This window comes from Sarcophilus harrisii, chromosome 2 (genome assembly GCF_902635505.1).
Source record: "Sarcophilus harrisii chromosome 2, mSarHar1.11, whole genome shotgun sequence".
Classification (NCBI taxonomy): Eukaryota; Metazoa; Chordata; class Mammalia; order Dasyuromorphia; family Dasyuridae; genus Sarcophilus; species Sarcophilus harrisii.
In genome coordinates this window covers 630,774,946-630,798,712 of record NC_045427.1, presented here as the reverse complement: position 1 = coordinate 630,798,712, position 23,767 = coordinate 630,774,946, and the positions used below count along the sequence as shown (strand labels likewise).

The following is a 23,767-nucleotide window of genomic DNA, read 5'->3' as shown; positions in this document are numbered from 1 at the left end:
GTTGTTGTTCACTCGTATCCCACTCTTTGTGACCTTGTGGATCATAGCACACCAATACTGTCCATGGGATTTTCTGGGCAAGTGGTTTGCCACTTCCTTCTTTCCTGCGTTTTCTTAAGGCAATCGGGTTAAATGACTTGCCTAGGATCACACAGCTCGTAAGCATCTGAGACCAAAGACCTGAGTTCAAATCCAGCCTCAGATACTAACTAGCTGTATGAGCCTGGGTAAGCCACTTAATCTCTGAGTTTCCTCGACTATAAAATGGGTATAATAACAGTGTCTGCCTTCTAGGAATGTTGTGAAGATCAAATGAGGTAATAATAGTAAAGTGCTTAGCACATAGTTAAGTGTTTGTTTCCTTCCTTACTTCGTTGGTCCCTTCATTGATCTTCACCCAAATATTCTTCGCCATTTCTTCCTTTCCTCCATTCATTGTGGTTCTTGGATTTTTCTCTCCTGAGTATGATTTCTTATTATACAGACAGCCCTATATTCTTTTTTTTCTATTTATAATTATCTCAGGGCAACATTCTGTATCTCCTCTGGGCTGTGGGTGTGGTGTAGAAGTCTCTCTTTGGGCTCATCTCAAGCCCATTGGGCCCTTTCCCTTTCCCCTGCCCTCACCAATCCTGGAAGAATTCACACCGGACTCACCTGGCCGTTCTGTTCCCGTCATTTTATTCTGGATGAAGAAGTCGATGTCTGCCTCTATACTGCAGCCCTCTAGGCTTATCCGGACCTCTTCATAGTACTGCAAAGGGACAACATCAGTCGTATGGGCGAAGAGGAGGAGCGGTGAGCAGGAGCCAGGAGACTCTCGCTCTGCTCTACTACTACTTCCCTGCATGACTTGACTTCCCGGGCTCTCTCCGGAGCTCTATTCCTTTCTCTATAAAAAGGAGCAATCATCTCTCTGCTATCTAGCTTGCCCAAGAGTACAGAGATTCAGATGAGATCTTGTGTAAGAAAGCTCTTAGCTGAAAGTGAGGCTATGGCAGCAAGGTGGTTTGGAAATAGAGTGATTTCGAGTCAAAAAGACCCAAGTTTGAATCTTGCCTCAGATTCTGATTGTAGGCAGATCTCTTAGATCTCATTTCCTCATACACAAAATAAGGGATGGTGAAAGCACCTTTGGGATTGGGAATGGACTATACTTTCACTCCTAAAGAGAACTCCCAGATGAGGAATCTTCCTCCTCCCAGTGCAAGTTAGCAGTTCTTCTGTAACTCAGAATGCTGAAAGGTACCCAGACAATTCCAATAATGAAAAATGCCATCTGCATCCAGAAAGAGAGCTCTAGAGACCGAATGTGGATCAAAGCTTGGTATTTTTACCTTTTAAAAAATGTTGTTGTGGTTGGTTTGCTTAGTTTTTCCTTTCTTGTTATTTTTTTCCCTTTCGATCTGATTTTTCTTACACAACATGACAAATATAGAAATACATTTAAAAGAAGCAGACCTACTTAACCTATATAGGATTGCTTGCTATCTTGGGAAGGAGGGAGATAAGAGAGCAAGGGAGACAAAATTGGAATACAAAGTTTACAAAAATGAATGTTGATTAACTATCTTTCCATGTATTTGGAAAAATAAAATACTATTGAGTATAAAATACTCAAATCCAGGTCTTCATTGCTTTAAGGCAGGCTCTAGAAACCAGATGTTGCTTCCCTGTCAGTGTACCTATTCGTTATGCTGCCGCCGCCAGGGTCATTAGCAGGATCAAATGAAATAATACATGGGAAATGCTTTATAAACCTTAACATGTTCTTCTAAATGTTAATTATCACTATCACCATGTAAAAAGAGAATTATTCTTATTTAAGTGTTGAGAAACCATGCAAAACCAGTCCATTAAAATCCTCTTTCCTAGAAAAAGCTCTGGTGGAGCTCTCTCAGTGCCCTGGACCCTGGGCCTCGGCTAGACCCCAAGTGGGCAGAGGTGGCTGACTAGTGTCTTGCCTACCCAGGGAATGGAAGCAGGGGAATTGGCCAGGTGGAGGGGCAGAGAGCTCTACTTACCTCATCATCTTTGACACACTGCACAGAAAGCTGATTACAGTGGACCCAGAGCGAGTTCCGGAGGATGGTGAGCCGGTCAAACTCCTGGAGTTGAAAGGCCTACATCCAGAAAGAGATTTCCTGAAATGGGGCTGGGGAATAATGGCAGCAAAAGCTCATCTCTAAGACTTCCCTGACTGAAAGATACTTTTTCATATTTATACCTTATAATCCTATCCTTTTGATAGCAAGATCCACTAAGAAAACATTTTGGTTTTGGAATCAGAGTCCCTGTGCCATTTACTAGTCGAGTGACCTTCTTCAAGTCACTTCTCTCTCTAAGGTTCAGTTTTCTCCTTTATAAAATGGGACTAATTTATTATTATTAGTGCAATATTTTGTGCAACTAATTTTATTATTATTAGTGCAATAATATTTGCACTGCTTATTTCCCAGGCCTGTGATGAGACAAGCACTATGTAAACTTAAAAGTGTTTTAGAAATATGAACCATCTTAACTATTATTGTTATTCTAGAAAAAGCATTTTTATCTTTGATGAAATTTAGCTAGAAATGGTCTTGGAACAAGTCGCCATCCTTCAATGATTATTTTCCACTTAATTTTGATAGAGTACAGGATTTGAAGACAAATCCTATCTTAGACACTGTCTTTATCTGCTTCAGCTTCCTCATATGTAAAATGAGGATTATGATAGCACCTATCTCTTAGAGTTATGGAGAGGATCTAAGTGCTTTGTCTTCCTCAAAGTATTATGTAAATGCTAGTTACTACTATTAGATATTATTTATTATTATTTTTGACACAATTGTCATTTCTTTCTTTTTCAGTGGATCTCATGTAGAAACAGCTATGGAACACTCCAGCATTCTGTGACACATCTGTTGTCATTAGTGCAATCCAGACCATCCTGATCACTATTGGTGAATCCAGGCTGGATTTCTTTTCTAGGTGCTCATTCACCACCTCTTAGCTAAGACTCTCTAAAATTTTCTTGCCTTCTCCTTTATAAGAAGAAACTCTTGTAAAGTCAAAGAAGGCTTTAAGTCACTTGGTTCAACCTTCTTGCCAACATAGGAATCCCCTCTATGTCACTCTGATAGGAGATCCAGCTTCTGCTTGAATACTTCTAGCCATGGGGTACTTGCTACTTCCTCAAACAACCCATTCCTTGCTGTGATCATGTGTCCCAGTACTGAACTAAAATATCCCCTTTTTGTTGTTAAAAATAAATTGATGAAATCTTTTGTTTTTAGGTCCTATTCCTCTCTCTCTCTCTCTCTCTCTCTCTCTCTCTCTCTCTCTCTCTCTCTCTCTCCCTTCCTCTTTCCCTCCCTCCCCTTCCTCCCCTCTTTTCCCTGTCTCTCTGTGTTCCTTTCTGTCTGTCTGTCTTTTTTTCTCTGCCTCTCTCTCTACACACACACATCCTTTATAATAAAAAATAAAAATACAGAGAACAAATATTTCAGAAAAATTAACAAAAGCATCACCTATATAGTAATTCACACTCATAGGCCCCTGCCTCTGCCAAGAAGCCTTTTGGTCTTACTATCCCCAAATATATAAATACACACACACACACACACACACACACACACACACACACACACACACAGAGTATACAAGTGACCAGAGAATCAGGGAACTCAGGGGCATAAAGGGAATCTGATCTAATACATCACCCAAGGCTTGAATCTCTGTCATATGGTGACCGATGGGAGCCTCACTCCCATTCATTTCTGTGCAGGCCAGTTCTAGCTGTTGAGAGCCCCTCACCTCACAGGTCTGCTGGTGCTCCTGCTCCCAGTCACACCTGGCCTTCTCCAGCTGGTTCACATTTTGTTTGTATGTCCGCTCTGAAAGACAAGTCCAGATCCACAGTGGCTGGGTTTAGTTTGGAAGGCAACATAGTCGGACAGATAAGAACAAACGTACCAGCCCACAAAGGTCCCCCAACAAGAGCCTGGTCCAAATATCGCCTTGACCAGGGGCTGGTGGTGGGCAGTCAGTGGCCAGAAGAGCCTATGTTGACCTATCCCTCACTTTCAGTCCCAGGCAGGCCCCAAGGCATGCTCCCTATTCCTGAGAAACCAGCCCACCTAGACTTAGGATGAGTAGAGGTCTTAGAAACCATCTAGTTCACCCCCCCCTTTTTTTTTTTACAGATGAGGAAACTGAGGTCCAAGGAGACTGACTCCTTGGCAGTGGCAAGTGGCTAGGGCTATGATTCTCAATCTGAATTAGTCCTATGTCCTAACAGTGGGCCCCAGGCCCCGTGCTGGAGGAACAGACACTTCCTGGAACACCCCTCTCCTTACCCCTTCTGTCCAAATTAAGCCCACTCTTCAAGGCTAACTCAAGAGCCTGCCTCCTTTAGGAAGCCTGCCCTGATTAGCTCAGCCCCTAAAGGTCCCTTCCTCTCAAATTCCTGGAGTACATAGTGCAATTACGGGGGCGTTTCATCATTAATTGTCTTTAATTTTAATAATATTCAATTCAACGAACATTTATGAAGTGACTACAGTATACAAGGCATTGTTGGAGGCACTGAGGAGAAGTCAGACTCAATAGTCCCAACCCCTGCAGGCTACACGTTAAGTTAGAAAACCCCAAATTGAGATTATCTATGTTATGTTATCTGTGTAGTATCTATGCATTATATTATATAATAATAAAATGTGCATTATGCAATAACACACATTCCCTATGTACAATATGAGAGTTTGGTTTATTTTGTTAACACATTTCCCAAGGACATTTTAGTCCGGTTGGCAGTTTTGCCCAAGTTGTACTGGACTGTAAGTACAACTGTAAGATTGTACTGGGTACAGGAAGGCACAGCATTGTAAGCCCAGATGTAGGTGACGATCTAAGAAATCAGAGCTGGAAGAGCAGTATCACAAGCGGGAAAAGGATTCAAGGGCAGAGGCTAGAAGTCTGGGTGCACTGACTGACAACAAGATCACGGAGTTGGTGGCTCAGTGGATAGAGCCCTGTCCAAAATTCAAATCCTGCCTCAGACACTTACTAGATGAGTGATCTTGAACAAGTCACTTAATCTTTGCCTGCCTCAGTTTCCTCATCTGTAAAATGGGGATAACAACGGCCCTTACCTCCTAGGGTTGTTGTGAGGATCAAATGATGGAACATTTGTGAAAAGTGTATAGCCCAGTGCTTGGTACGTAGCAATATGTTAATAAATATTACTTAAGAAATGCTTATTTTCTTCCCTAGTGACAATCCAGAACAGGACCCCAGTACCCCGATTCCCAGTCCAGCCTGACCTCCATCACCCCATTTCAAGGCAGATCTTTGTGGCCATGGAGTCTCCCAAGCACCAAGGACAGGGGTGCTCTGGGGGTGGGGACCTCAGTGGGGAGGGGAGGCAGTACCTGCTTCACTGGCTGCATCCTTACATTGCTTCGCTTTGTTCTGACTCTAGAACACAAAAAAGGACAAACAGACACTTAAAGCTCTGGGCCCCCGCTTCTTTCTGGGGGCAGGACTGTGGAAGCCTTTCTCGTGGTCCCAGCACACAGTAGGCTCTTTCACAATGGCTCTTCAGCCTCTCTTTGGGCCACTCTTCCTTCAGGTATTGATTGTGGAATTCCACCCTCATTTCCAGCCACTCTACAATCTCTAAATCCAACGAAATCGGCCAGTTTTCCCCAATCTCACCCAGGCTCTCCAGAAACAAAATGAAAAAACTCTGGGTTCCAATCCTACCTCAGATACTTACCAGCTGTGTGACCCTAACCTTCTCTCAGTCTGTTTTCTCACGTGTAAAATGGCAGCAAATGGCAGCCTTGTACCCATTCGTCTCTAAGGTCCCTTTTAGCTCCAAGTCTATGATCCCATAACTGTGAGGAAGCCTTGTCTGTCCGTAGAACCAAAATCTGTATCTCTGCAGCTTCCAAAATCTGCCCTTTGGGGCCAACAAGATGGCTTTTTGTATCCCCTTCTCATATTTCTGAATGTATTATTTTTATTTATTTCTAAATATTTACTAATTATTAATTTTTGGGGTAACACTGAGTTAAACAGGAGAGTTCCGTAAAATCCCAGGATTGTGTTTTTGAAACTGGGAGAGAGCTTAGAGGCCCCTCAAATCCAACTGTCCCATTTTATGGATGAGGAAACTGAGGGGAGAAAGGTCCTGCCCAGGCTCAGGAAAGTAGGAAGTATTTGAGCCAGGATTTGAACGCAGATCTTTCTACTTCCAGTTTAACACTCTCCCCACTTTCCTGTACCCATTTCCCATCATCTTGAGATCAGAATTATTGGCCCCCAAACCTCACACAGCCACCCCTCCCATTTTTGATATTCTCTGCCTTCGCCCTATCATCCCTCCAGGGCTGTCCACACCCCCACAGCACCCGGATGCCCCAGATTATAAAATTACTCCTTTCTTTCCTTAAACTTGACAGAGATGGTGAGAAGTGGACCGGGGATGGAAGATGGGGGGGGCAAGGAGGGCCACCCCCACACCCAGCAGCTGGGCACCCCGCGGCCCTCCCAGGGTGGAGCAGAGGCCCTCCCCCTGGGGACCCTCCCCTTGGGGCCCCGGTCTCCCCCTCTCTGGCCCTGGCCAGGGGCCCGTACCTTTTCCACCTGTTTGGGGTTTCCCTGAGCGCTGATGCGCTCCAAGGCCTGCTCCGCGTCGTCCGCATCCCTGCACTTCTGTTCATAGGTCTTCTTGGACTGTGGAAGGAAGACAGGAGAGGTGGGGAGGGGGGCTCCCCCTCCTCCTAAGGGAAGACCCCGCGGGCCCTGGGGGGGCTGTTTGAAGGTCACAGCCAAAGGCCGGGGATGAGGCACATTTGAGTGTTTCTGGGGGTGCAGGAGGGGGGAGATGTGCTCCCGGGGGTTACAAGGCCGGGGCCGCCCATGACCAGTCCCCTTTAGACTTCTTCCGAGGCTTCCAGGAGAGCCGCCCTCCACAAAGGCCCCAGAACGTCTCCTCCCCCAAGGCACCACTGCGCCCGAAAGCCCCCCTTCCTGCCCTCGGGCTCCGAGTTCTGTCCGGGCCAACCCGGCCCCTCCCGCCGCAAAGCTGAGGAGCTACGGAGGGAGGGAAGGGGGCCTCGCCCTCTGCTCGGGAGTCCGCCGTTCTCCCAGGCCGGCGGCCGCTGGTGTCCCCTGAGTGTCTGCGCTCGGGGGCTGAGCCCCGGGCCGGACCGGGCTCTAGTCACCAGGGCCCCTCTCCCAGCCCGGGCGGGGCCCCTCGGCCCAGGCCGGCTGCCGGTCAGCTCCTCATCCTCCCCCTCGGGCGCAGTGACCCCAGAGTCCGCCCATTCCCCGCGCGGGGCGCCGCCCCCCCCCCCCGGACTAGCCAGGACCCCCCTTCCCCCGCTTCTGCGGAGCAGGGGGAGGCGGACCGCTCCCTCCCTTCCGCCCGGCCCCGCCAACTCCCGGGCCGCCGGGTCAGCCGGGCCGGCCCCCAGCCGCTCACCTCCATTGTCTTCTTGTAGAGGGACAGCTTGCTCTTCTGAACGCGGTCCATGGCCATCTCGTACTAAAAAGAACCCACAGGCAGCGAGTGAGTGAGGCGCCCGGCCCTGCCGGGATCCCAGGACGGCGGCGGGACCCGGAGCATCCCGACCCCCGCTTAGACACGGGAAGTCCGGCAGAGGCGCTTTTGGGGAGGGGGCAGGCCGCCCAAAGTCCGGACCCGCGAGGCTGACCTCGGTGTCGGTCTCCCGGCCCGGTGTGACATTGGTGCAAGGGAGCTAACGGCTAGTGAGGAAACCCCCAGCCCTGGCTCTGCCCCTGCGGCCCCCCGGGCAGGGCCTGAGGCTGGGCTCACTCACACCTGGGGCTTCCCGACCCAGAGGCTGGGCTTTGTCCCCCACAACAGGCAGCTCCTCAGCTCTGTATACAGGAAGGGCTTAATAAATGTTCCCAGAACCCAAAGGGATCCATCAATAGCTGCCCTTCCATCGCAATCAAGGCTGGTTGTGCTGAGGTATTCGTGTTTGTCTTTGAGGTGTCTAGCACAGTGCCCCATGTGCAGTAGGCACCTAATATAGGCTTATTGATTGGCATTCTTTATGCCATATTCTAAGGCCTTTCCCAGCTCTGACAGTCTGGGTTCTAGGTTCCAAGGCCTTTCCCAGCTCTGAAAGGTAGGTTCTAGGTTTTAAAGTCCCTCCTAGCTCTAACCACCCAGATTCTAGGTTTAAAAGTCTTTTCTAACCTTAACAGCCTGGGTTCTAGGTTCTCCGGCTTTCCCAAGCTCTGACAGTCTGTTTTAGGTCCTAAGGTCCCTCCTAGCTCTGACTACCTGGATTCTAGCTTTTAAAGTCTTTTCTAACTCTAACAGTTTGGGTTCTAGGTTCTAAGGTCTTTCTAGTTTTGGCAGATTGGGTTTAAGTTCGAAGGCCCTGTCCAGCTGAGGCAAGTCTGGCTTCTAGGTTCTGAGGTCCCTCCTAGCTCTGACCATCTGGGTTCTAGTTTTTAAGCCCCTCCCAGCTTTGACAGCCTGGCTTCTACATTTTAAAGTCCTTTCTAACTCTGACATTTTTGGTTCTATGTTCTTGGGCCCCTCCTAGCTCTGATAGTCTGGATTTTAGGTTCTAAAGCCCTGTCCAGCTGAGACAGTTTGGCTTCTAGGTTCTAAGGTCTTTTCTAGCCAATAGCCCGGATTTTAGGTTCTGGAACTTTCTGAGCCTTGTTGTGCTGTTTCCCAGAAGCCATTGCTCCTGAGGAGGCCCTATCTGAATTTCTGCAGCTCATCCACAGTTCTTAAACAGAGACCAAAGGCTGACCTCAACTGTGGCCTGGTCACTGCTGGGAAATCTTGGGCGAGAGCCCTGTCTGCCAGCCAGTTGTCCACTGCCCTCCCCACCCTAATCCTCCCCTGGGAGGGAAGGGGTTTGTGTGCTATCTGTGGTAGCCACCATTTGAGCTTCACTCAGGCCCCCTCTTTTTCCCCTCTGAGCTTAGAAATTGAAAATAAATAAATTCTTGAGAAAACTCGGCAGAGCCCAAAGCCACGGTCTCCCTCCCCTGGTGGCTGGCTGAGTGTCTCGGGGGCTAATTTCATGGCAGGGAGGCAGCCTCAGGATATTCTGGAGGCAGCCTTGGGGCCAATAAAAATGATCACACCAGCCAGCCTTGGCCCCCCAGTATCTCAAAAACCCAGTGAGCAAAGCCAGGCTGGAGGTCTTCCTGTCCCCAATTTACAAAGGAGGAAACTAGCCTTCCCAATATAACAGCAAGTTCCTGCCTCGACTTATTGATGAGCAGCTCAGGACTCAGGTCATCCAGGTGATAAATTATATTAGATATTAGATAAATAAATTAGAGGCAGAGGCCAGATTTGAACCCCGTTCTTTTGACTATAAATCAGTCATTCCATCCATAGCCCTACATTCCCCGTCATGCCTGGGAAATAATTGGAAGTTAGTGAGTTCTGATCTTTTTTCTCTTCATTTCCCTTATGTTGAATGTATGAGTGTGCATGCCTGTTTTAATATTCCAGACATTTTATAAACCAATTTTTCTCCCGGATGATTTTTTATCCTCCTATCTGGGTCAGAAGTATTAGGTTGCATTTAGCCATCCTTTCTCAGCCCCAGTTTTGCTTTCAGTAGACAGCACCATTCTGGGGGAATGGCCAAAGCCAGGGAGCTCTCAGCCGGAGGGCTGGGGTCTTAATGTCTTCACTACACAAATGTGTGCTCAGACCCCACCTTCCTAGTCTGGAAACCAGTCCCCACAACTGGTAACAAGAACCTTTTCTCAGGACCGGGGGTGGAGAGAGATGGAGTGTATGGGTAATTCTTCCTTAAAAGCTTATCTAAGCCCCTCAAAGATAGACCATAGCCCTCTCTGAGCCTCAGTCTGTAAAATAGTATGCAAATAATATCGGTCCCATCTGCCTTCCCAGGACTGCTACGCCAAGTCTGACAGCCTGAGTTCTAGGTTCTAAGATGCTTTGGATGCTCGTTACTCCTTAGGAATGCTCCTGTCACAGCTGGACTGGAATGAAAAGTCCCTACAGCCCAACCCCTCAGTTTACATAAGGAGTAAATTGAGGCCCATAGAGGACTAGATCTGTGGCTCAGGGTCACTTGGGTGTTACACTGGCATTTATTTAGGTTGTTTACTCCTTGATAAAATAGAAAAGCTTCGAAGCCAGAGACCATGTTTTTGACTTTCTTTGTAACCACTTCTTTGCCTGGCACATAGTGGGTGCTTTGTAATTGCTTGTGGTCCTGCAGGCTGCCTGACAGTGCCTGGCACATAGGAGGGCTGAATAAATGCTTTGAACCCAGGCAGAGAATGGATTCGGGGTCTCTGCTTTGGGGATTTTGTCAAACAAATTGGGAAATAATCAGGTAGAATGATCTGTGCAGGAGGGGGCTGTCTAATAACAATTATAACAATAATCGTGCTATAATTATCATTAATGATAATAATTACATGTATTCGTGGACAGCTGCCCCTGCAGGGGAGATGTAATCATCACATTATTCTCCTCTCCCTTCCGTGCTCATCTTCTACTATACCACACAGTCAGCCTCAGAGCTGGGGGAGGGGAGGGGAGAGAGTGCCCAGGTCCTCACCTTTTTCCTCTGCTCTTTTTGCCTTTCTCGGAACTCTTCGATGCTCTTGAGCTCATCCTTCAGCATGACCGCCAGCTGGATGTGAGAGTTTCCCACATTCTCAATTTCTAGAGCAGAGCAGAGGCTTAACAGGATCACAAATAACCTTGGGTGCCCACTGCCAGGCTCAGCACCCCCTCTCCCCTTTGCCTTTGCCCAAGGCCCTCAGTCTGGGCCCAGGAGACCATCTCTATTATATTGCTTTAAAGAATCACAGACTACCAAGGCTGGAAAGACCAGCCTCTTCTATTTTACAGATGGGGAAACTGAGGCCCTCAAATAGGAGCTGAGATAGCCTCTAGAAAGAGCAGTCACAAGCTCTCTGAGCCTCACTCTGCTCTTCTGTGATATAAGAGGCTTGGTCTATCTCAGTTCTAAATTCTACAAGCTGGTCCAGGCTCTTGAGGAAAGTTCCGACCAGTAGCTTGTCCAAAGTCACGCCAAGCAGCCAAGTCTGCACTTTTGGATTCGGGTCCTCTAACCTTGTAGCCCCAGGGCTCTGTTACTTGTACCCCGACACAGCGCCCAGTCATTCCCCCCCCCAACCCCAAGCTGCAGGGGAATGCCGCTGCCACTCTGATGGAGGGGGGCCTGCCCGCAGCCCAAGGAGAGCCTCGACCTCTGCCAAAAGCCAAACTTTGGCCCGAGAATAGATCTGGGTCCCGCTTCCTGTTTCCTGCAAAGTACTTTTGTCTGTCCTCGGAACTATGAAATTAAATAGATCAGCCAGCGGCGGCCGAGAGACTTACGTTGTTTCAGGATTTCAAAGGAGGCCTTCAGCGTGCTGCAAGAGAGAACACCAGCAGGTCACTGGGGGGAAGCCGTGCTACTTCCAGACAAGCCCGTCTCTTGGGCCCACTGGCAGGGGGTCTCGCTGGACCCCAAGCTCAGGGTGACATGGCAGAGAAGCGGAGTGTCCAAGGAGAGGGGGTGGCAGTCCTGCTGCCTCCCTGCGGTCACACGCAGCTGGGGCACTGGTTCCAGTTGGGGCCTCCATCCCGTTTTAGGATGACATTGTCAAGATGGGTACCTCCAGGGTGCCAGGAGGGTGAGGGGCTCAAAATGTGGTCTGGTGGGAGTATGGGGGTGGATGAAAGGTCAACGGTGTTTCACACAGAGAGACACAAGGAGGAAGAGGAGGAGGAAGAGGGGAAGGAAGAGGAGAAAGGGAAGAGGAAGAAGAGGAGGAGAACAGGGAAGAGGAGGAAGAGAAAGAGGACAAGAAGGAGGAGGATTGAGGAAGTAAGAACATTAAGCTTTGAAGGGCTTTTAAAGAGCTCCCATGTGTAAGAAGGCTGCCAAGGGCATCACAGGGCACAAAGCCTGAAGTCAGGAAGGCCCAAGTTCAAATTCTGCCTCAGACACTTCCTAGCCGGATGATCCTGGGTAAGTCACGTAACCCTGCTCAAAGGCAGGAAATGGCCAACGGCTCCAGTACATTTGGCAAGAAAGATCCCAAATGGGACCATGGAGAGTCTGCACTGAAGTGAGCAAACCTCCATAACTGAGCAAGTGTAAAAGGACCTAAGGGTCCAGCTTGACCCCAGAGGGTAGAAGGGGAGCAGAGGCCGGAGGGGGGAGCGCCTGCTCAACAAAGTGGAACGTGGGGGGGGGGCAGTGAGCCGGAGGAAAGGCAAGGGGCCGCAGGAGCGCAAGGAACCCCAAGTGTGGGCCCTGGTGACAACCCTGTGGGGGAGGAGTACAAACGGGTCCTCTCCCCTCCACAGGGGAGGAGAGGCCGGTTATAAAAACAACAGAACTCCCATTTCTACAGCACTTTGGGGGGCTCTAAGCTCACGGCTCCCCAGAACTGGGAGGAAGCGGGGTCTTTGTTCTTGTTTGGACAAGGACTGGGAGGCCAGAGCTCAGCTCCCGTCCACTGAGGTCAGCCCTTGGAAATGAAACCGCCATCTGCGGCTCATTACCATATTTTCCAGGAATAAAATCAATGTCCTAAAGTGGCTTCCAAAAATCAGCAGCAGCTCCTGTTCTCCCGCCCTGCTCAGGGCGTCCTGCCAAAGGAGAGGTGAGAGGAGGGAGCCCGCAGGGAGAGTGGGGGTCCCTGGGCCTCCCCCACGCTTGGAAGCTCCCCTCATTATGCTGGGAACCAGCTTCCATCTTACTTTGGTCTTTCCAGCAAGGAAAATTGCTGATTTATTCTGGTTTTTGCTGAGACAATTGGGGTTAAGTGACTTGCCCAGGGTCACACAGCCAGGAAGTGTTAAGTGTCTGAGGCCAGATTTGAACTCAGGTGCTCCTGACTTCAGGGCTGGTGTTTTACCCACTGTGCTACCCACTGATTTATTCTGAGGGTGCATTCTTGACCACCTTTTCCCCACTTGGGCTCTCCCCTCAGGTCAGGTACCAGATTGGGGTGTCCCCCCACTCTCCAGCCCATCCCAGACTGAGCCCAAACCACTTAGGGATGGCCCCAGAGAACCCCCGGCTCACACAAAGCTCTCCCTCTCATTGTGGACCCCCAGACAAGGCTGGGAGCAAAAACCCCAACCACAGCAGGGGACAAGCCTGAGACCCCGAGGGAGCTCAAGCACAATATTGAGGAAAGCTTGCTCTATTTGGAAGGAGAAGTCCTGGGTTCAAATCCTAGTCCTGCCTCTCACTGGCCATTGGAAAGGACCACAGGGGCCCTCCAGCCCGGTGCATTTCTTCTGAACAAAACTGCCCAACGTCTCCAGCACTGATCTCCCCTCACCCTTGGTAAGAGATGCGTCCACTCACACAGAGCAAGCCCAGGAGTTGGGATGAATTGGAGAAAGGGCCGAATAATGCAGGCAAGAGGGGCAGAGGGGGAATCCTGGGAATTCAGCCACAGACTGGGGTCAGGGCTGCAGCCGGGGGCCCTTGCAAAGCATGGGGGCACAGCCCCCCCAAACCCAGATAAGGAAGCAGAACCTTAGGTGAGCGAGTAGTGGGGAGCATTCCCTCTGGTGAGGGGCAGAGACTGTCTCGTGAGAGGGGGTGAGGGACTCACCCTGACTCAGAAACTGAAGCAAGGAGAGATGTGGGGATTCCTCAGAGAGCGGCTCTGCCCTTCCCTCCCAGAAGCTCTCAAGCTGGGGCCTTTGGGCATTTTGGTAACTGTTTCAGTATAACTGGTTCCCCGGTAATCCTATTTATTTTATGAATTTAAAAATACGGAGACACCAGACTACATGGGGAGCCAGAGCACCAAAAGGGGCCCCCACCAGGGGAGGCCAGCCTCAGCCCAGCCTAATGAGACATGGAACCAGCTGGTCTCCAGAGAGGGAAGAGTGTTCCCTTTTGCCTTCACCCTTGCTCAGGGCCCTGGACCCCTCCCTGGATCCCTCCTGGACCCCTCCTGGGACCGGCAATTGACTCCTAACTAGTCTCCCCGCATCATCACAGAGTCACTGAATCCCGGAGGTAGAAACGACCCCGGCAGCCGTTAAGTCCAACCCATTTGGAACCAAAATTCCCAGTTCTTGCCAAAGGGCCCTGCTGCCCTCACTCCATGGCTTCTGGGGAGAGGGGACCTGCTGAAATGCATTATGTGCCCCCATGAGGATGGCCGTGTGCCCCTGGGTCAGCCATTGGCCCACTGAGCTGGAGAGCCCCAGCCTCCAAGGGCAGCCGGCTGGGGGAGGCTGCCCGTGTCCCTTTGGGACAGAGCCCCGACCCCGGCGGCCCATCCCTCAGGTTCTGCCTTTTAGGGCGCAGGGCCCGTAACTTGGCCTCGGGCTCCTAGGGCTGGGCCGGGGAGAGGGATGGGGGGGACTCTATCAGCCCAGTCCGACTTTCCAGGCCGGGCCCCGCGAGGTGAGGAGGAAGTGGCAGCGTCCACCCAGCTGGAAATACCGGGGCTTCCTTGCGGTTGGTGGCCGCGGGGCGGGAAGGACAGCCCCACCTCTTCCCGCCCCCCAGCTCCGAGCTTTGTTTAGCCTGAGCCTCCTGCTCGGTTCTGGTGACTTCTGAGGGAGAGTTCCTCGGCTCCTTCCGCCCCCCCAAGACTTGGCTGGGGCTCCCTTCCCAGACCATCCCAGGGTCTCTGTGCCCTTCTCTCCCTGACCCCCCCCCACTTCCCAGCTTGTTCTCAGGGGCGTCAGCTTAGAAACGTCTCCGAGGGGCAGGGATTTGTCTCCCTCCCGGGAAATGGTCCTGCAGGCGGAGGCTGCGGCCGGAGCACTGACCCGGCCCTGGGTAAAAGCGAAGGGGGCTCCTGCCCTCTGGTGGCCGATGTACCGCACGCTCCTTCCCGGACGGCTCCGGGGGCTGTGACTGAGGAACGGGGGCGGGGGGGATGCGGGGGAAGAAGGAAGGACCCCTTAGACACAAGACGGGGGTCTGAGGGTCTGCAAACTCTCGCGTCCCCTCCATCCCCGTTACATTTCTTCTTCTCGGCCGCTCTGGAAGGCGGCTGGGGGGGGGGGCGCGGAGCCCCCTCCCCACGAGTGGAAGTGATTTCACCCCCCCCGGGACCTCTCCGAGGCGAAGGGGCCGGGCCAGGAGGGGCGGGGGTTCTCGCGGGGTTCCCCGGCCGCCCGGACCAGCGCTGGCCCCGGGGCCTCACCAGGTTTGGCAGTGATGCTTTTTGTGACCCTCCCATCAAGGCGCCTCGGTTTCTTCCTCTGAACAACGCGGCCGTCGGTCTTACTCCGGGGCTGGCAAAGGGACAGATCTCAGGGGAGCCATTCCTGACCTTAAGCTATAAGCAGCATTTCCTCCCATTACTGATTTAAGATAAAATAAAGGATTCCAAGAAGTCTATGGGCTCCATCCGGCTGACCTGGGCCGCAAGGACCGGATTCTAATTCTGTCTCCTTACTTGTTACCTGCTTGATTGGGGCCACTCACTTAACGTCTCTGGTCTCAGTTTCCCCAGATGTAACATGGGGGGGGGGACCGGCTGCCGCCGCGGGCTTGTCTGGGCTGCTTCTGCCGCTCCCGGTGGGGTCCCATGGACTCCTCATTGATTTAAGTCCCCCTGCTCCTCAGGAGTCACTGTAGCTAAATGTAAGGGCAAGAAGCTCCTCAGACGCCATCGAACCCAATCCCGTCCATTTACAGAGCGGGACTTAGAGCAGTCTGCCCAGAGTCACACAGCCGGACTCCGGGACTGACCAGCGCCCCCCAGTCCGGCCCCAGGGCCACGCCCCTCCTCACGGACCCCCTGCCCTTACTCTGTGGCTCCCTGGACACCGGCCAGCCCTGAGGCCTTATCTGGAGCCCTTCCCCGTTTGTCTGGCCGTCCCCCAGGATGTCAGACAGCCGGGATAGAACGCCAGGGCCAGAAAGGATCTGGGGAGATAGAACACAGGAGGTGTGTGTGTGGGGGGAAAGGGCCCCTTGAACATAAAACCTTAGGGAAGGGGGGCCGGGGAATATAGAATGTCAGAGCCCGACGGCCTGAGAACATTAGGGGGGGAAAACCTTAGCAGGGAACGTCAGAGCCGGAAGGAAGCTTCAAACACCAAAATGGAGCATGAGAGTTAAAAGGGACCTGCCCAATCACCCGGGCCATCTCCCCCAATTCACAGATTGGAAACCTGAGGCCCACAGAGGGAAAAACTAACTTCTCCACAGAAAATAAGTTCAAGTCGGAGCTGGCCTTCAAATCCAAACCTTGTTCCCATTCCAGGATTTTCTGCAGCTGCTCCGGTTTCCCTCTCCCTGCCTCCAACCTGAGTAATTCCACGCTATTTTCTAAATGTTTCCCACATGTGCATCTTATTTCCTGGAAAAGATTTCGAGTTTGCTCAGGACACAGACCTTGTGTGGCTCTCTGATCCCTCTCCCAGCACCCATCAAAAGTGGGCCCATGGGGGATCTTCCATAAACACTTATGAGATTGAGCAGAAGCAGTGAATTCCAGCCCTCCCCCTTTCCAGCTCTGTCTGTCTCTGTCTCTCTCCCTTTCTTCCCCTTTCTCTTTCCCTTTCTTTCTCCTTTCCTCTCTCTCTCCTTCCCTCCTTCTCTCTCTCCCCCTTCCCCCTCTCTCTCCCTCTCTCCCTTTCATTCTCTCTCTCTCTCTGTCTCTGTCCCCCCTCCCTCTCCCACTCTCCCCTCCTCCTCCACCCCCCATTGTGCACCACCACTTTGCCCCTGGGAAGTTTGGGGCCCTCAGCCCTTTCTGTCTGACCTCTGCACTCATCGGGAGGGCCTGTGACTAATGTCCCTCCAGAGCTTTCTCCTTTTTCAGCTTCTCTGTCTGCTCACCCCCCCCCCCCCCTTAGAACCTCTTCCCCTAAATAAGTCTGGGAGATGGACTGTACCAGGGAGTTCACTCTCATTTCACAAATGAGGAAACTGAGGCACAGGGAGAGAAGGCAATGAGCCAAACTTGCCATAGGGACTGGCAGGCCTGGGATCAGAAGGAGCCGGGAGGCTCACAGACCCTCCAAGGCCCCCTGGGCTAGTCCCACCTGAATGGATTTTTCCTCCATAGCCACTGGACAGATGGTGGTCCAGCCTAGGTTGGAAGACCTCGGAGCGCTCCCCGCTCCCTGACTCAAGCCCCAAAGGCCTCCCGGGAGCTTCGGCGCATTATTCTGGGCCTGCCCTCTGCAGCCAAGTGGCAGGAGACGGGCTCTTCTTCCCCAGTGCAGCATCCTGGCACATCCTGGAGCTGGCAGAGGTCCTGGAACCCCCCCCCCTCCCACTAAGTCCCCTTCCTTACTTCCATTGACTTTCCTGGGACATGGCCCTGTTCCCATTCTAAGGGTCCTTTCTACCCAGCCCCCCCTTTCCTCCAGACCCTGCTCTCACCCCAGGGCCACGCAGCCAGCTGGCATCAAACCCAGAATTAGTCCAGGGCAGAGAGAATGGGACCCTGACCATGTGCCTCAGTTTCCTCCTATGTACAATGATGGCCAAGTTCCCTTCCAACTCCCAATTTGGGGTTCTTTCCCCCCAATTCTTTAGAATTGCCGTCTGCCTTCCAGCAGGAATTAGAATTTGTTTAAACTCAGTAAAGGAGCCCAGCTGCTCTCCAGTTCAGAGGCTCGGACCCCAGCCAGCAGGGCCCCTTCCCCCTAACTGAGGGGGCGCAGTGGACATGCTGGGTGTGGAATCAGGAAGGGCTGAGTTCAAATCCAGCCTTGGCACTAACCATCTGAGTGATTCCAGGCAAGTCACTCAGGCTGTTTGTCTCTGCTTCCTCATCTATGAAATGGGGATAATTACACCAGACATTTGTGAAGGGCTTAGCCAGCAGCTGGGACGCACACAGGAGGTGCTGCATAAATGCTGTGACCCAGAGATGGGGTTTTTGTTGCTTCCTTGAAGGAGCAAACATGAAAGAAAACGATCTTCTCTTCTGACCGGAAAACCACTGACTTTTTCCCTTCAGCTGGGTAAGGGTGACTCAGGGGAAAATGAAAACTCGGGCTTCTGACTGGTCGGCAACGGCCTCGGCTCCCCACAGGAAACTGGCTCCCCAAAGGAAGTGAGGGGGTCGGCCGAGGGGCCGGAGGCCCGGGCAAAGCCGGGCAGCCATTGCTCCATAGAGCGAGCGAGGGACTGAGGGAGGGGCTGCCGCTCCGAGACTCAGTTTCCCTCAGCCCAGAGGAGAGCTAAGGTGATGACGTCTGATTCTCAGAACGCCACCTTCCCCAGTCCAGTTCAACCAACACACTCCGGGATGGAGCGCACAGTAGGGCAAGGCACTAGGGGTTGGGGAAGTGGATTAGTTTGTTCTGTTTGGGTTTAGGATCTGGGCCTTTCAACAGAAGCATTTCTGGGCCTCCTGCTCCACACGGGGCTCTGTGCAGATGGCCCCTGCCCTCAAGGAGCTTTCATTGTTCTGGGAGGGGAGCAGGAGGAGCGGGCACACAGACGTGTTCCAGCCGGGGCCCTCAAAGGGCAGGCGTCCGGTCAGGGGAGTCTCGTTGCTACCCGTTTCTTTCTTTAAGGTTCAAATCAGATATATCTGATATATATTGAAATATGTATTTCACAAATAAATATGAATAATATTTAAATTAATATATATATATATGCTCTCCTGTGCACAAGACTGGTACCGTACTAAGAAAGGACTCAAAGAGAGCAAGTGGATCTTATCTGATGGTAACGTGTTTGTTCCCATTTTATAGATGAGGAAAGTTGTGAATTTCTGTAAGAGCTCAGCTTCTGCAGGGCAGGGACGGTCTCCCCTTGGGTAACTGCATCCTTAGCACGAGCACAGCCATGGACGCATAGTAGGTCCTTGCTGAATTGGGTTAAATCTTGGACAAGTCACGCTCCATTTCCCTGTTAACTCTGTTTTTGTCCATTCACTAAAATGGGCACATTCTGTCCTCAGTCACAGACAGGAAAAGTGTAGTGGGTGGGTCCCGCTCTTTCTCAGCCAAGTGGAGGGTTCCCCTTTTTAGAGGAAGGAAGGGGGGTCCCCCAGTCCCAGCTAGGCTGATGAGGCTGGGAGGGACACACACACACACACACACACACACACACACTCACGTGTCTTTTCCACCAGCCTGGTCTCCAAAATGCTTCCTTCTTGTCCCCGTGGCTGAACCTTTGCCTCCCCCAGGAAGGCTTCCCTGATTTGCCCAGCCGTCGAGGCTCTGTCCCTGCTCCCATTTTCCTTGGTCAGACTTTCTCTTGGGGCTCCTTACTCTGCATCCTCTTGGATTCCCGCCTTTACCCCCCATGGAAGGTAAGCTCTCTGGGGCCACGGCAGTCTCCTTTCTTATCTTGGCATTTCTAGCTCTAGCACAGTGGCTAGTGCACAGAAGGGGATTAATAAGACTGGTCGTTGAATGAGTAAAGAATGAGAGGAGAATTTTCCTTCCTTCCTCCTCCACTTTCTCTCTCCTTTTCTCCCTCCTGCTCGCCTTCCTTCCTTCCATTTCTCTTTTTCTCCCTTCCTTTCTCCCATCTCTCTTTTCCTTTCTCCTTCCATCCCTCTCTCCCCTTCTCTCTTTTCCTTTCTCCTTCCATCCCTCTCTCCCCCCTTTTCTCTTTTCCTTTCTCCTTCCATCCCTCTCTCCCCTTCTCTCTTTTCTTTTCTCCTTCCATCCCTCTCTCCCCTTTTCTCTTTTCCTTTCTCCTTCCATCCCTCTCTCCCCCTTTTCTCTTTCCTTTCTCCTTCCATCCCTCTCTCCCCTTCTCTCTTTTCCTTTCTCCTTCCATCCCTCTCCCCCCTTCTCTCTTTTCCTTTCTCCTTCCATCCCTCTCTCCCCCTTTTCTCTTTTCCTTTCTCCTTCCATCCCTCTCCCCCCTTTTCTCTTTTCCTTTCTCCTTCCATCCCTCTCTCCCCTTCTCTCTTTTCCTTTCTCCTTCCATCCCTCTCTCCCCCCTTTTCTCTTTTCCTTTCTCCTTCCATCCCTCTCTCCCCTTCTCTCTTTTCTTTTCTCCTTCCATCCCTCCCTTCTTTCTTTCTTTGTTACTTAACCTGTCTTCCCCAGTTTCCTCATCCATAAAATGGGGTCCTTAATCCCAACTTTCTAAAGTCGTCGTGAGGATCATATTTGTAAAAGTGCTTGACAAACTCTAAGGCTTGTTATGTAAATGATAATTATTGCCATTTTCATCTTTGCTGTTATTAATTATCACTAATTACTGTTAATTGTCGTTAATATTAATCAATATTATTTACTATTATTATTATCATTAATATTAATTATCATTGACAAATAACTGCTGCCACGTCTCATGTGGCTGACCCTGCACTGAGCTTCACCTCGGCTTTGTCCCAGCCTCCCGTCTGCCTCCCTCCTCCCCCTTCTTTTTCCCTTCTTCTCCCCCCTCCTCCCAAATACTTGCCATTCTTCCCAGAAGCCCAGAAAGCCGCCCTGGCAGGGCCCCGGAGGCCTTTTCCAGCTCCCTCATTCCACAGTGGCTGCCCTTAAATCCAGGACTCCTGAGCTTTTTCCACACCAGTCCTTAACCCCGACTCTCCAACCCACCGAGGGACAGTCTCAGCGTGATATGATGGGGAGAGAATCCTGTCTCTGGCTGCGTGGCCCTGTCCAAGTCACCTTATCCCTGAGCTACCGTTGCCTCATGTTTTGGCACGTGGGAGGTGATGATACCCCACGATCTCTAACTCACAGGTGGTTGTGAAGGCAACACCATCACCGGAGGGTTTCAGATTGAGACCTGGTGACTTTGTCCAGCTCCCTCAGACACGGAGAGCTGGATCGCACATTCAGTGTCGAAGGGAGGATCTGACCTGAGGTTCTCTGATTCCAACCCCTAAGTAAGGAGCGTTGCACATCTGAGAGCCCGGTACTCATGAGGGCTCTGGGTATCCGAGGTGCCCCCGGAGGGTCCATAAAACTCGCCAGTGGTGAGCAGACCCAGGGGAATATGGAGCAGGGAAATAGTGAACCAAATAAGTAAGAGTTCGATAAGACACAGATAATGCTAATTTGTGGTTTTCTAAGCCAGGGATTTGTCCTGTTTCTCTCCTGACTGGGACCAGCCTCTCTACCATTAGAGCAGCCCCGGTCATGGGCCTCTGCCAGGGCTGGGGCAGGGCCTCCACTTTAGGAGGGCAGCCTCCCTGCTTTGCCCAGCTTTAACAGGAGGCTCCTGCTGGCCTCCCTCCTTGCTCCCGGTCCCGTCCTTGCTGGTTGAGCAGCTTAATCCCCCCCACAATGAGACAGATCCAGGGGCTCTCCCGCCACTCGGGAGCCCCCGGCTAGTCAGAATCTCATTGTCCGGCCTGGGGTTCTCTCCAGTTCATGAATGTTTCCCCTGAAAGCTGTGCTAAGCCTGTTGGGAAGGGGAACGAAGGAGACTTTCCCTGATGCGGGAGGCTCTCTGGAAGCTGGGAGATTCCTATAAGAGAGGAAATAACAGACAAGGAAAAGGCAGAGAGAGTCTCTGATCTGCTACTTTGGGGCTTGGAGCCTCCTTCCCCTCTGCTACCCTGCATGGCGGGCGACACCCCCAAAGTCTGGATGGGGGCAGGGAGAAAGGGTGGGAGAGAGAGGGAGGGAGGGAGGGAAAGCCTCCTGGAGCAGGGAAGAGCTGACTGATTCCTTGCTTTATCAGACTATTAGCTTGCATTTACACAGTCCTTTGACATGCATCATTGCAAAGAGTCCCAGTAGCCTTTTGAGATCATTCGCATAAGAATTATGATCCCCGTATGACAAAAGGAGAGTCTGGGACCCGGAGAATCCTGGGGAAACTCTTAAAGTGAATTTACGGCAAAACCAAGACTGGAACTGGGTCTGATCATTTGCCTTCTGTTCCTTTCCCCAGCTGCCTCTCCTGAGCCAGAAAAAGGGAGCGAACACTTGGATAGGACTTAGAGGCGATTGGGGTCTATCCCCATTTTACAGATGGAGAAATTGAGGGACCACAGTCACATAACTAGTAAGTTTTGTGGACAGAGTTCGAATTCGGAGCCTCACCCAGGAGCCTGGGTGATGGTGTTACGGTTTGATGGCAGAGGTGGAGGAACAAAAAAGCTCCTGAGGTTAAGATGCAGACTCTGGCTGATCCTGAGCTTCTCCGCGCCCCCTTTGCCCTCAGTGACCCTCCCCACAGATGCTGTTAATGTCCAACTTCCAGCAAATTCATGGGTTTCCTAAAGGCCCTTTAATCTGGGACGTGTCACAGAGGGGGAGGCCCCGGCGCCCGGTAGATTTATGGGCCCTTGCTAGCGGCACAAGTGCCCGGGAAATCATCCACGAGGGAGGTCAGGCTCTCTATTAAAAAACCAGCCGAAAATCGGTGCGAGGGAGTGATAAATCGACCCGGGCAGCAGGATGCAATTAAGGAGCCAGGCAGAACAGCGTGAGAGGGTGGGTGACCCCATGGGGGTCTCCGGGGTGTTTTGTTGTGGCTGGGGCGAGGTCTCAGCGAGCCGGGGCTGCTTCTCTCCTTCCTCATTAGTCCCTCGCAATTTCTGATTAGTCAGGGCTGTGGGGGCAAGGTGGCCCATCACGGTCCGGGCAAGGGCCAGCAAGCCGGCCCTGCTGCTTATGGGTGGAAGATTATCGTTCCCCCCCCCCCAAGCCTTCCGCGGCCCCTCCTTAGAAAAGGAGCCAAAGCGTGTTCTTTGCCACTAAATCAGGAGCTTGGGGGCAGAGGGAAACACTGGCTGATGAGGCCTTATGGGGCCAGCCCATAGATTAGGAGGACAGAGACAGCGGCTGATCCTGTCAGCTCCCCTCTGCTTTACGGATGGGGAAACTGGAGGCAAGCTAAGTGACACAGAGAGCAAAGGGCAAAGCGAGACCCTGACCCCCAAATCAATCCGGAGTTTCCCCCATTAAAGAATCGACGTACGTTCACACACACACAGAATAGCAGGAACACATCTTACTTGATCTCACTCTGGCCTCCTGCTTTCCGGGCAATCTGGACCAGCTCTTTCCCGTATCTTTCTTCCGCTTGGGCCCTGGGAACAGGACAAAGAGTTCCCTGAGTGAGCCCCTCTCAAGTCACCGGCAGAGCCCCCCAGATCCCTCCTAAGAGCCCAACCATCTCTGGGACATGCAGTGAGGACCCAAGAGCTCCAGTTTCCAGCTTTCTTCCAGACCTCTGGGTTAGAGGGGGGGGTCTCACCCATAGGAGTCTGACCCTCAGACACCAAGGGTTTCTCCCTAATTAAATGCCCCCCCACCAGCACTTCCGCCTTTTGGGACAAAAATTAGCCTCTTAATCACCTCAAGGATCCCTGAGAGGGGGACAAGTGTGAAAAGCAAAGTACATAGAAGGGGGATAATTTCCTAGAAAAGGCATTAACAGTGGGAGGAATAGGCAGAAGGTGGGCTCCACTGAGACCTCCTGGGAGACAGGTCAATGGGGGAACATATGGGACAGCCAGTGCCAAAGGCCTGGGGAATGGGACAACAATAGGAATTGCCGTCATAATAATAACTTAGCAGCTATATGATATTTTAGGGTTTGCAAAGCATTTTACACAGGGGAGGTCCTTTGAGGCAGAAAACACCAGCTCTCACAGCTCTGCGGCTCACCCGCGGTGGAGCCTGTGCTTTGGGAGCTGACTTCGGTCAAGGTGGGAGACCCATGTCTGGTTTCTGCCACTGATGGGCTGTGTGACTGGAGGCCTCCCCTAGCTAAGGGCAGGTTAGAATAAATGGTCTCTGCAGCTTTTTCCCGCACTAGAACTTTATATTCTGTGGAAGCGGGCTTGGGGAAGAGATCTTTGCAAAGCCTGTGTCCCCCATCTC

General features: G+C 51.7%; 1 protein-coding gene across 1 annotated transcript in view; it reads right to left on the bottom strand.

Annotated features, from left to right (window-relative positions):
• Positions 1-23,767, bottom strand: part of PSTPIP1 (proline-serine-threonine phosphatase interacting protein 1) — an 83,734-nt gene that overhangs the window by 9,441 nt on the left and 50,526 nt on the right. Inside the window, exons 3-11 of the mRNA XM_031949382.1 lie at positions 22,897-22,971; positions 11,381-11,415; positions 10,593-10,699; positions 7,475-7,537; positions 6,625-6,723; positions 5,415-5,460; positions 3,799-3,878; positions 2,025-2,123; positions 658-754 (exon numbers count right to left, since the gene is read on the bottom strand). Coding sequence (XP_031805242.1) covers positions 658-754; positions 2,025-2,123; positions 3,799-3,878; positions 5,415-5,460; positions 6,625-6,723; positions 7,475-7,537; positions 10,593-10,699; positions 11,381-11,415; positions 22,897-22,971 — 701 coding nt within the window. The remainder of the gene's footprint in view (positions 1-657; positions 755-2,024; positions 2,124-3,798; positions 3,879-5,414; positions 5,461-6,624; positions 6,724-7,474; positions 7,538-10,592; positions 10,700-11,380; positions 11,416-22,896; positions 22,972-23,767) is intronic.